Source organism: Corvus cornix, chromosome 5 (assembly GCF_000738735.6).
Source record: "Corvus cornix cornix isolate S_Up_H32 chromosome 5, ASM73873v5, whole genome shotgun sequence".
NCBI classification, from domain to species: domain Eukaryota; kingdom Metazoa; phylum Chordata; class Aves; order Passeriformes; family Corvidae; genus Corvus; species Corvus cornix.
In genome coordinates, this window is record NC_046335.1 from 15279823 (window position 1) to 15292024 (window position 12202).

The window sequence follows — 12202 nt, forward strand, 5'->3', positions numbered from 1 at the left end:
TGTATTATTATTTACAGTTCTCAAAAAGGCACAGATTTATTTGGTCAAACCTTCACCATCAATTTTTTGCTCCAGGCAACTTGTTACCTTGCTGGGTCTTTATTTTGAAAAACTTGGTCTGTATAAGGTGTTCTTTCATTGGTGTTTGTTTAGGGTTTTTTTGAAGAAAGGTTCTACATGACAGAAGCAAAAAAATATGCTTCTAAGTACATAAGTAATTGGCATTCAGAAATTAATTATTCTAACTGACCTCAGCTCACATCTTCTGTTCCTGACTAATGGCTCTAGAGATGCCTGCTGTTTTGGCAGCAATTAATGGTAATCTCAGCCAACAAACTATTTTTCCTTCATTCACCACAGCTAATTTCATGGCTATTTGTCTTCATGTTCTTGTGAAGCCTTGCAAATCTGGCAAGTTTTTGGTCTAGTCTTAAGTATTGCAGTAGGGGGTAACAAAACTCAAAAGAGAGGCTGGATCCAAGAAAAAAATCTGTAAGAGATTACAGCATGAGGTTCAATCCTTCCTTTTCCCCTTAACCTCTAAGCCATGGTCTCTTTTGTTAAGCTTCTAACATTCAAAGCACCCATCCAGCTCTCAAAGTGCCTCAGCTGACCTTCAATCCTCCCACAGCCAGGTGTATCTTACAGCAATGGTTCAGAGTAAAACACACATCCATGCTGGTCTGCATTTGAACAGCAAATCCCACACATTAGGTCATGAAAAATCCACAGATGCACAGTTCATGCCTGATGATGTAATACATCACATGAAGTCTTGACAGCCTTTCCAAGTCTAGCCACTTAATTTTAGGAAACAAGCCCAACATGTCCTCTGGACATTTTACATGAGAGGCTCAGAAAAAGAATGTCTTACAAAAGCATGATTAAGTGGTGAGTTCTGCTTCATAACTAACGGACAGAAAGAATGACTCCTTCTAGAAGAGGTTGCACCAATGGTTACACTTAGGCACCCTGGACAACCTTCCAGGTAAGTCTCTCTCTCCATCAGCAACAAGGCAAATGATGTCAGACTGGTCTCTTAACTGAGTCACTCAAATTGGGTCTGAAGTTACTGGGCATTGGTATTCCCAGAATTCCCTTCGGTTACAACTGTGTGATTTCATAAACCTTAATTCACACCTGCAGAGATGAAGTATGCAAAGAGCAAAGAAACATCACTAAAGGACAGGCTTATATCTGGGAGTAGGCAAATGACACCTTTTAGCAAAGACAAGTTTGGGTACTTCAGCAGCATAATGAAAATGTGCAGCTATCAAAAATGTGCAGTATCTTTAAATACCTATAATATTCTTTCAAACTGTCTTCACATTATAATAATGCCTAAATAAAATAATAATAATAATTATTAAAAAAATAATAAAATAAATAATGCCTACTTTCTAAGACAGTAAAACTAAAAATTCCATTAAGAGGAAAAATTCCAAAATTCCACTGCTCCCTCTACCTCTGAGATTTCTTTGTCTTGTTGGAGCTGGGAAAGAAAAGGCGTTTTTACCTAAGACCTTAATCTCTGTGGCAAATAAGGGAGCATTCAGATAAATCATTCTTACCCTGGCAAACTCCATTGGCTTAGGAAGGAGGCACATAACCATGACATCAAACCGGACATCACAAACAGTCTTCAACCACTTAGTAACAAACTGGGGCTTCAGCTTTTCAACCAGGCTACCAACTTCATCATCCATCATGTAAGCTGTAGAGTGAAACCACTGGAACACCATACTAACCAGCCGTGCTAAACTCTCTGTGGGTGTATTCTCACTGGGAGTGCAAAGGCTCACCTGGAAGAGTGAAACACAAACCAACTTTCATTTCTAGAATTAAAGGTGGGAAACTTTTTGTCTACTATATTTTCCATATTCTCAGAGTTATGAGGATGCAGACTACATAGGAGACAAATGAGATGATCAGTTTTAAGTAGAGGTTGGTACAGGACAATAGAAAAAACATTTCATAACCAGAAAAAAAACAATAAAAGGGAAAAGAAAATAGGCACTGAATTTTTTTGTTTACTTTCAACACTGAAAAAAATCAGTATAAAGTGCTTTGACAAAGTTTTTGGTCTAAACTTTAATACTTTTAATTTCAGAAGGTACTGTAATACCTAGTAAAATTTCTGATATACATACACACATATATATAAAATGTACAAGATAAAAAGATAAGTCAAATCAAGAACTTCAAAAATTCTGAAAGAAGATACCTACTTAATGTACTAAGTAAAAATATTCCAATCTTGAATTTTTGTCCTCATTTGGGGCGTGAATATGAGTTTTAAGTCTTCAGAAACTCTCACATAATAATCAACATTCTTCTCCCTTTCTCCAAACTTTCTAAAATGATACCTGGACTGTAAAGCTGTCACAAATCTGAGATCAAGTTTCTACCCCAACTCACAGGCCAGCACACTGCTAGGTCCTTAATTACCTGTTGTTTGAGCTCTTGGTATCCTCTGGGGACAGGAGACAAAGCCTGAGAAGAAAGGTGAATTGGAAAGAGCCTGAGAAGGAGAATTCTCCTTAAGGAGAATTGCAGAGTGCAGTTTCTGAGGATCCATCAGACTGCAGCCTGGCCTACTAATGAATAGCCAGCAGCAGTCCTGCTGTTTTGGAATAATCTCTGGTAGCTACTGTGTGGGGTAGAACCAGCAGAGCTTCATTCTCTCAACCCACACCAGGTGAATGGAGTACACCGGCTGACACAGCTTGATCAAGCTAACTGCAGGAAGGAACAGCATCCCACTAAGAATCCGACAGCCTAATCAGAGGTAAGAGAGAAAGCTCTGCTTCCAGAAAGTGATGTTGAAAGCTGGAAGGTGAAAAATTGATTTTTAGGGGATTGCCTTTTAAACCTAAAATAATGGCACTCAGCAGAGGGTACTTCTGAACAGAAGCTGATGGCAAACAGAAATTCAATTAAAAACTGAGAGTGAATAGCTCTGTTACACACTTTATAGAGGACTCGGAGGAAGTCAGCAGCTCCACCCAAACTAGTTATGAAATCTCCAAGTCTGACAGCTTCACAGGACAAGTTTTTTGCTTACAAATCGGAACAACTCTCCAACTGAAGCCACGAAGTGAGGAAAATAAATAAAGAGGTAAAACTGAGACTTCAGAAAGTAAAGATGAGGGAATCAAGAAGAGTGAGAGAAGAAAGCAAGAATTTCTTACCAAAAACCATATTCCAAACTGGCTCAGGAGGCGTTGGTCATGCTTGTCATCATCTTTATTATCAAAGTCTGTGTTGTCCAGGGAATGATGGGAAGAGGAAAGGCCCATCTGTCTCCTTCGGTTGAGTTCATGCTCCCTCTGCTCAGCATGAAACTCTGCTTCTTTCAGCAAGCTATAAAACAAGCTTGTGGTCAGTGAATGCAGCTTTCCTGCAGTGGATACAGGTATCTAACCAAGAGTAACTAGATGTTAAGCCATATGATGTCATCACTTTCCTGAACAAAATAACATCAAATTCTAGGATTCCAGGCTGACTGCCTCATCAGGACAACACTCACAGCTGATCCATTCTCTGCTAAAGCAGCGGAACTGTCTCTGCTCTTAAATTATCCCGGTGAAACTAAAATTCACCTGCACAAGATTTGCAGGCAATATCGATATGAAAGCCTGATCCTGTTTTACATACTGGTGGCTCGCCAGCTGCCAGATTACCTGATCACAGCTTCCACGGTGCACACGAGCTCCTCTGCCCCGCACTCGCGGGTGTTGATGGGGGGCGGGGAGGTCTGGTACAGGTGGGTTTCGGCGGCCGCCCCGACCTCGCTGCTGTGGTGGTTGGAGTGGCACCTTTTGCAGTAGCGCACGGGCCTGTTGCCATGGCGGCCGCAGCAGCCCGCCGAGAAGCACGTGACGACTGCTCTTCTGACGTGGGAGCTACAGTTCTGGAAAATAAAAAGGAGTTTATCAGGCCACAAGTATCAGGCAATGGAACCAAAAACATGGATGAGAGTCAGCACGAGGGAGCTGGCTCAAGTGCTGGCAATTTCCAAAATCACTCTGTAGAAGCACAGCTGTGTGCAAACTCCTGATGCCAAACATCACTGACCTTCCAGAAAGATAAGCTGAGCCTGGACTTAAATGTCACAGTTGCCCTTCTTCTGAAACACTCCAAACTGACACTTAAGTCATCAGCCTCAATCTCCTGACTTGGAGCAGTCTCCAAATTTTACAGTAGTTCTCTTAACTCCTGCTTATGCTTCAGAAGGTCTTTTTATGTTACAGGTAGCAACAGGTAGATCCTTAGGAGTGCAAAACCATGGTGCCACCATGCCACAGTTTATGCTATGTAAGGACCTGCTTATCACAGGAAACTGTATGAGCCTCTGAAATATGGACCTCAAATTTCTGCCACCTGGTAATCCAGCCCAACAGAAAAGCTTTCTTTACCACATGAGAACTAGAATATGTTATACACTGTATTCCTTGCTATTAAATTCTTATTAAAACACATTAGCTGGTATGTACTGCAAGCAGATTCTTTTTGTCAGCAATCTTTTCAGAGCCAAGCACTGAAGATTTTCAGTCCATTTATTTTTAAAAATACACGTTTTACAGTATGATTTTTGTCCAATTTAGGATTAATCCAAGACTTCAAGGAGATGAGAAGATATATAAACACTTAGATATAAAATTCAGCTCTTGTTCTATCCTCTTCATAAGCAGAGTTATAGAATAAAAACAGAGCTCAACAGCATAATTGAATTGCTTTACTAATTGCCACTTCAGCTAAAACCTACAACTCAAATCAACATCATGAGTTTTAACAAAAAGAAACCTGCTGCTGCTGAATCATTTCCATCCACCAATAAATGCATTCATGGATAAATTGTGAAATTTTGAAATGGTACAAAGAAGAACGCACTAGACAGGAATGGAATGACACTAGACACAACATCAAATCATGCCCCATCACACAAATGGCTGAATCTTACCTTCTTCTGACATATAGCAGAAATTTCCGCTGTAAGGGGAAGGCATACAAAACATGAACACAAAATGACCATCTTCCTGATTTACTATGGCAGCCATGGGAAAATGGACATCCTGGATGGAAGTCTCTGGGGTAAACTTGTGTTTCCAGATACTACTGAAACCCCTAAGCCTGCATAAGTTAGGACACTGCACATTTAGGCCTATGGCTATTTCTACATTTAAATGCAGTAACAGCCTTGGTGCATCAAGTGTGACATGCTCTGCAACTCCTCCACCTTCTGCTTATGCTTCTGCCTCACAGACAGACTTTTAAAAGCACACCTTGTACACGCTACTGCGGCAGGCTCTAGGAGACACTGCTCTGATGGGCCTACATGGCTTGTGAAAGCTCTCAGCATAAAAGAGTAGTGAATATGAACAATGTAGAAGCAGCCACTATGTCTGTGGCCCATCATTTCAGAGTGAAATGTTTGCAGATTCAACCTGTAAGCAGTAGCTATTTGATCTGTTGCCCTGGCAACATATGATTCAGTAAGTTTAAGTGGCTGATTAAACAGAAGTGTTTCCCTTAAGTAAATAAAACATTCTTAATCTGGATAAAATTTCAACTAAAAGCAGACAGCCAAAAAATCTCAATTGCTTAAGAATTTTCAGTTTTCAAAGCAAAGAGACAGGCAGTGTCTTCCTTCTATCCCTGGGAGGGTTATTTTAGATAATATGCTGATTAGCCTGTCAACACATTTTGTCTACATTCTAGTAGATAATAAAATATCAGGTTTTCTCACTGATCAAAGGGCAATGATTGGATCAATGACTGGACCATCAAAAAATATTTTATGTCCTTTTCTGATTTCCTTTGCAGTCTCATGTTATTGACTTTCAGCAGCTTTAAGAGCTTTCGAATCAGACTTGGGTTACTGGAAGAACTAGCCCCAGTTTTTGGACACCGCTCTGGGACATAAATACTTTTTAAAAACTTGGCTCCAATCATGAATGCTTCAAGATCTGAAAATCTGTTAAATTGTCTCTGTTTCCTCACACATAAAGAGTTATATAGTATTTCAGATAAAGGATTAGTCAATTCTTCATACTATTTTCAGGACATTAAGCAGCATTAAGTACAAACTGCTTTAAAATTAAAAAAAAATTCCAACACTTTTGAACAGAATGCAGCAGTTCAAGTAAAACAGTATGGAGAAATATCAGAAGCATAGCTTTGTACAACTATGACTAGTTTGTACCTACCCTTAAAATACCTCTTACCTTGTGGCAGAAGAACATCAATCAACCATTCACTGTGATCCCTGTAAACATTAATTTAAATTATATAATAAACATAACAAAATCTTTACATATATATATATATATGGATTTATTTTTGCACAGAGGAAATTTAGATAAATCAATGTGGTAGGAGTGCTGTTTTTTTCAAATGTAGTTTTATAAACTGCAGATTGGTTTACATTACGTCTCTTTGTTGTGCTGTCTTACTGTAAATTATCACTTTGCTGATGTTTGTCACCATGTTCAAGGCTTTCAAAAATTACTTTTGAGACCTAAATTTATCAAATTAAAAGAGAGTGCACTCTGAAAGTCTGACAGCTAAGAAATGATAGTGAAAAATAACAGATGAACGTAGAAAAAAACCAAAGTACCAGTACTGTTTCTTGTGAGTGTCCTTAGAAGCTATGCTTCTACCAAATTCAATTACTTTTCCTGCAGCTTTAAATCAATGATGACTTGAAAACCTAAGGTGAGATGTAATTGCTTTTCCCACAGCTGGTGTGATTTAAAGTTGTCTTAAACTGAGGAGAAAAACACTCCTTTAGGTTCTGAACTACCTGTAACCTTGTCCATTTGAAGTAATGACTGGCACTGAATTTAAGTATTACATATTACCGTCGGATTTTGCATGCTAATGCAAACCAAAATAGCAATTTAAAGGTAAAAAAGACAACCAAAAATGAAAACAAAATGAGGTTATTTTATCTCAGGGTATATTCCTTCGAAGTACTGGTCAATCCTGGATCAATTTATTTGATCTCTGCTGTTCCACAGTACATCTTAGAGAGTAATCTGAAATACCTGTTACAAAAAAGTATCAAAACCTCTGCAAAAGAGCTTTCACTGTAATGTTCTGCTTTTAATGAAAACTAAAGGATGAGGACTAAATATGTTTCTTAAGCAAAAGCCTGTACATTAATGAGGTTTCCCTATCATAGTCAATGCAACCCACAGTATCCATTCTTTCAGAGATCTCAAATTAAAAACTCTTTAAGCTAGGTGCAAATGCTGATCATGTGGGGTAAATATCCGTAACCCTTATTCATATTGAGCGGCGGTGTGCTCCATATACCTCAACAGGTTCACCTATATAAATTATATGCTAATCATACTGCAATAAAGCAAAACTCCAGAATTCTGAACTCTGGAGTTTGACAATATTTATCATTTTCCAGCTCTTGGTTTACCTACCCTGCAATTCTTTGGCTGCATTCTTCACAAAGATATAGGGGAGGTGGCTTATCACCCAAAGCCACAGACAGGGACGGGTCAATGCACATCTGAAACGTGGAGAAGGAAAAGGATTAACACTTCTGTTCATTGAAGCTGGCTGAAAAAGTTCAACATGTTAATGCTAGGACATAAAACAGAACACAGCTTTGGTGTGCGTTAACAGCATTTAGTATTCTGAAAGAAAATACTCAGCATGTGGCATACAAGATCTCAAACTATTTCTAACAAAGATAGGGATGTAAGTGAAAATGAGAGCCTATAAAAAATAGGACATACTTCAGTACCAGTATTATCATTTTCTCAAAGACAAGTACATTTTGTTATACACTGACATCATTTATTCACTGTACACTTCCACTTTTTTTCTCCAAAGAGACAGCACTTAGAGGATCCATGGCTTAGGACAAGCTAATGTAAAGGTCTAGATTTTTCTTTCCCAACAATGCCTCTTCCAGCAAAATCTAATTTTCAGTCATCGCTGCTTTTAAGTATAGAGCACAACTGCAGTGACAGATCAAAGACTCACAGTTCCCTTGGCAACATAGGTCCAGACTTTGTCTTGCATTAGCTTTTATCCTTTCACATAAGTCAATTACAGAAAACAGTTACAGTTAACAGCCAGTTCCACACACATTTGTTCAAGTGTTTTGTACTACTAAGGAAACACTTAACAGTAGTATGCATACACTGTATGTTAACCACTATGATCAAAATGTTTCTTACTCCATTCAAGTGCAAGACTTTATAAATAAAGGCAAAATACCTCTTTGAATGTTTCTCATCTTTGTTAACCAACTCTTCTATTCAAGACAAAATGGGCTGCATTTTTCTGAGTGATGACTGATCAAAGCTGCTTCTGTCAAAATTAGGCTAACAGATCATTCAAAAATATTCAGGTATTTAAGCTGCAAAGCTTGGAACTGCACTTTTTTATATTTTGCTCTATTGTGTTATTAGCCTGAATCTGGTGATCACTACAACATGAAGGAACACCTTTCAGCACTTCTCCTGTGAGAGAGGGATAATTGAGAATGATTGGAGTGTGCAGGAAGGTGGTCCCTTGCAGGACTTTTGAGACAAGTGTCATCATTATGTCCTATCACAGCCTCTGGAAAAGGCTCACTGAAGAACTGTTTGACTAAAGAAATTATATTAGTATTCGAATTGATGCCAGGAAAATTGGTGGTACCTTCATATTTAACTAGATACAAATCAATTAATCAAGTACACCTAACTGTACCATGCTCTGGACTTGGGCTGCTGTTCTTGCTTCTGCTATCAAATTGTTCTGTGACCCTGGTCAAATCCTTTTCATTTTCACTACATGTGTGAACAGTAAAGATACTATTTACCTCCCTCAAAGAGGGCTGCAGGAAAGGTAAGTAAAGCTTTATTGCTATTTGCTTTAGGACACATTCCAAGCAAAGGATCATAACCAGAGTAGGTGCATTGTATGAGCTCAATCAGGATACCAAGGTGAACATGTACCTACATAACTAAAATAATGTTTCCTGTATACAGTAATATTTGTGCACATATTTATACACATATATGTGTTCAGGAAAACATTTACATGGATTGGCCAGGAGCCAGATTAGAATTTTATAACGTGCTCTACAACCATCACCATGTTTAATTTCAAGATTTGTCCTGCAGTAGTTACAGGAAAACCTCATCTTGCTTTAGGCAGCCGAAGAACATATTCACAAAGGCCTGGTCCCCTTGGTCTCAACAGGCTTTGCTGTTCCCTTAGCACCTGCTTTTGGTCACCTGCACACAACCACAGCATAGGACTGGGGTCAAAGTGCAACCTCCCCCACCCCAGACAGCTGGGTTTGGCCCCTGAAGCAACAGCAGTACCTTCACAGCTGGTTTGTTAATCGCATTATGGCATTCAATGTGCTGGCAGTGAATAGGATTCCAGGCTGCAAAACCAAAACACGGCTGATTAATAAATGAGAAGAGATATTTATATTCTGTGTGCCTAGCAGTCTCAATTGAGAACAAGATCCTCTTGTACTAAGTAGTATACAAAAATGAGTATAATACAAAAAGCGATTCCTCAAGAAGTTTAATAATTATAATAAACAACCTTGAACATACAGGCCTCCTGACTTATTTACAATATAAACGAACCATGGATTCAGCAAGAAAATGGAAAAAGTAAGACACAGACATTCCTGTTGCAGACCCTTCTTGATCTCACCAACATCCTGAAATAATTAACTATCCTTCCACTCCATGAGCAAGATGGTAGGAGTAGCTGAGTAAATTCAGTTATATTCCCAGGCAAAATGAAAACTCAGCTATGACACAGGAAAATGAGTCCAGAGACAGAATGAGCCTTAGTTGTGTAATGACAAGAAGTAAACAACAAAGGGGTGCTCAAATGGCATCACCTGGATGCTCTGCGGGATGCCCCCAGGTCAAAATGCCGTGCAACTGCAGATAATACTCATCCCATTCTGGGATATATTAACAAAAAATTTCTATATAAGAACAAAACCCCAGTCTATCCAGTGCTAGTAACAGTTAAGAAAGAATACTGTCCTGCTTAGTTTACAGACCTGCTTGCATGGAAGAAGTGATGCAGAACAGTATATGAAGAATTTTATTTTTTTTCTAAAAAGTCAAGAAAATGTATCAACCCTTCAATGGAAGGCTTTAGAACAGATCAGACAAACTTCTATCGGGAACATTCAGGTTGCACTTGAGTTGGTCTAGGGGTCCTCTAAGATTTCTTCCAACCCTTCGTTTTTACAATTTAAAATGTCATATTCTGGTCTAGAAATTTTAAAAATGATCAAAACATATGCCATATGACAGATATTACTTGAAACAGGTTGAGACAGACAAGCAGGACAAGCAAGTCATGAGTTGTTGCTAGGCAGTCATCCCTGTGGCAGCACTATCCCATCAGTATCTCTGGGGAGTCTGGCAGACAGAGGACTTTGTACCATCTACCTACTCCAGCTGCATTCCTGACTTTGTCTCGCATTTTCATCCTATAATCAACCTTGAGAATTTATCCATTATACTAACTGCACCTGACATCACCTGACTTTTTTTAATAGTAACAGCCAGATAAGAAGTCTTAGGAACAGCAGCAGTGTTAGCAGCTGGCACAACAAAGGCAACCAAAGCAATAATTGAAAGGAACATAAACCAGAACTGTTGTGAGGCCCAGGCAGCAGTTTCACAGACCATTTGTTACAAACACAATATTTATTTCGCCTCCTGTTCTGGTTTAGTTATTATTGGGAGTAAGACAACATATTTACTAGCCACGATCTGAGTTTTTATTTTTCATAACATCTTTTGAAAATGCAGATAAACGGATATTGCATGTAGTTATCAAAGTACAATTTATCAAACAAAAAAGGTCAAAATACATCATAGAACTTTAAAAACATGACTTTAACACTTCTCATAATTCATTTATTTTGGGCTATACAAAACCAGCTGCACTGACCTGTGTACTGCAGTCCTCTGTACTCACTGATTGCCCCAGGGGGTTTTAAATTGGGCCAATAGTGAAATAACATTTGTACCGCTGGAGGTTTAACTTGAGATGGTCCATAGGCTATCACATATAGCAAATCCTAAGGAAAGACATGTACAAAACAGTTATTTTTACAAGGTAACAAACCACAATTCAATATATTGTACTGCCGTTCAAAAGATAGCTGAACACACAAAACTAATACATTTCATGCCCTAACAAACTTCCTTTTTATGCTCTTAGAGACAGATTAGATGACCAACTTCAATGCTTCTGAGTTTGATCAGAGCATGCAATAGCAACCACCCACCACCCCACAGTGCACTAACAGAGCAAATTGAATTCTCTGTCTAGCCGCGGAGCAAAGAGGTGAGATACAGATAAACAACCAGATTCAGAGCACATTCAGACAACAATACTCACAAATAGTTCTCGCAAAACTTCAGTCCCACAGGAACTGAGAAGCCTGCTCATTATTAAAATTGCCACTAATTGGAGCCACAACCACATAGCACTTAGGAAACAGAGCTCTGTTCTACAAAGCATGGAACAGCCTCTGTAAACTAAAAATTAGAGGGACCTTCCTCTCCATAATCCAGAGGGAGGATTGGATATAAAGATCATTTACAACTTCTTGGCATACAGTTGGTTCAATTTTCAAGCCATCTGGTTTTTGTTACTACCCAACCACAGTCATTTCCACAAAGTATATGATCATAAACTTACTTTCCATACTTCTTGCTTATATTTCATGAGGCATTCCAATAACTGGCAGTGATACACTGAGAGAGAAAAGAGTATAGACTTAATACAGAAATGGAAACTGAGGTTAAAGAAGTGATGGAATCAGATGATTGGCTTTGCTTTGTCCATCTAAAACTCTACGCCTCATTCAAATATTTTTCATTTTAAAGGGCTTGCTAAAGAATCATTGCCCTGAGAGTCATCACAAAATGTAAGAAAACCTAATATTAGTAACTTGTTTCTGTCAAGAAATGCAGGAAGATTATTACCATGAGGGTAAGAGCTTTTTGCACAGCCGTGGAGATCTTTTTCAAACACATCTAGTTTAAGAATATCTGCTGAATCACTAAAACTTTGTCCTTCTGCCACAACGTAAATGGGTATCTTGTCATTCATCTTGAGGCAGCAATGGAAATCATATGTAACAATATATTATTCCCACATATACCAAAGGCTGTAGGAGCCACTCTGCATC

General features: G+C 38.7%; 1 protein-coding gene across 12 annotated transcripts in view; it reads right to left on the reverse strand.

Moving 5' to 3' along the window:
- The window catches only part of UNC79 (unc-79 homolog, NALCN channel complex subunit), a 107290-nt gene that overhangs the window by 76145 nt on the left and 18943 nt on the right, over positions 1-12202 (reverse strand). For 11 of the 12 annotated variants that reach the window (XM_039552685.1, XM_039552684.1, XM_039552679.1 and 8 more), the window contains 9 exons: positions 11710-11765; positions 10954-11083; positions 9342-9406; positions 7440-7528; positions 6228-6268; positions 4964-4992; positions 3684-3913; positions 3192-3363; positions 1572-1802 (listed from right to left, as the gene is read on the reverse strand). In XM_039552685.1, the coding sequence (XP_039408619.1) occupies positions 1572-1802; positions 3192-3363; positions 3684-3913; positions 4964-4992; positions 6228-6268; positions 7440-7528; positions 9342-9406; positions 10954-11083; positions 11710-11765 (1043 nt within the window). Of the gene's footprint in view, positions 1-1571; positions 1803-3191; positions 3364-3683; positions 3914-4963; positions 4993-6227; positions 6269-7439; positions 7529-9341; positions 9407-10953; positions 11084-11709; positions 11766-12202 lie in introns of those variants that run through there. The other variant, XM_010394507.2, reaches the window with a different exon arrangement.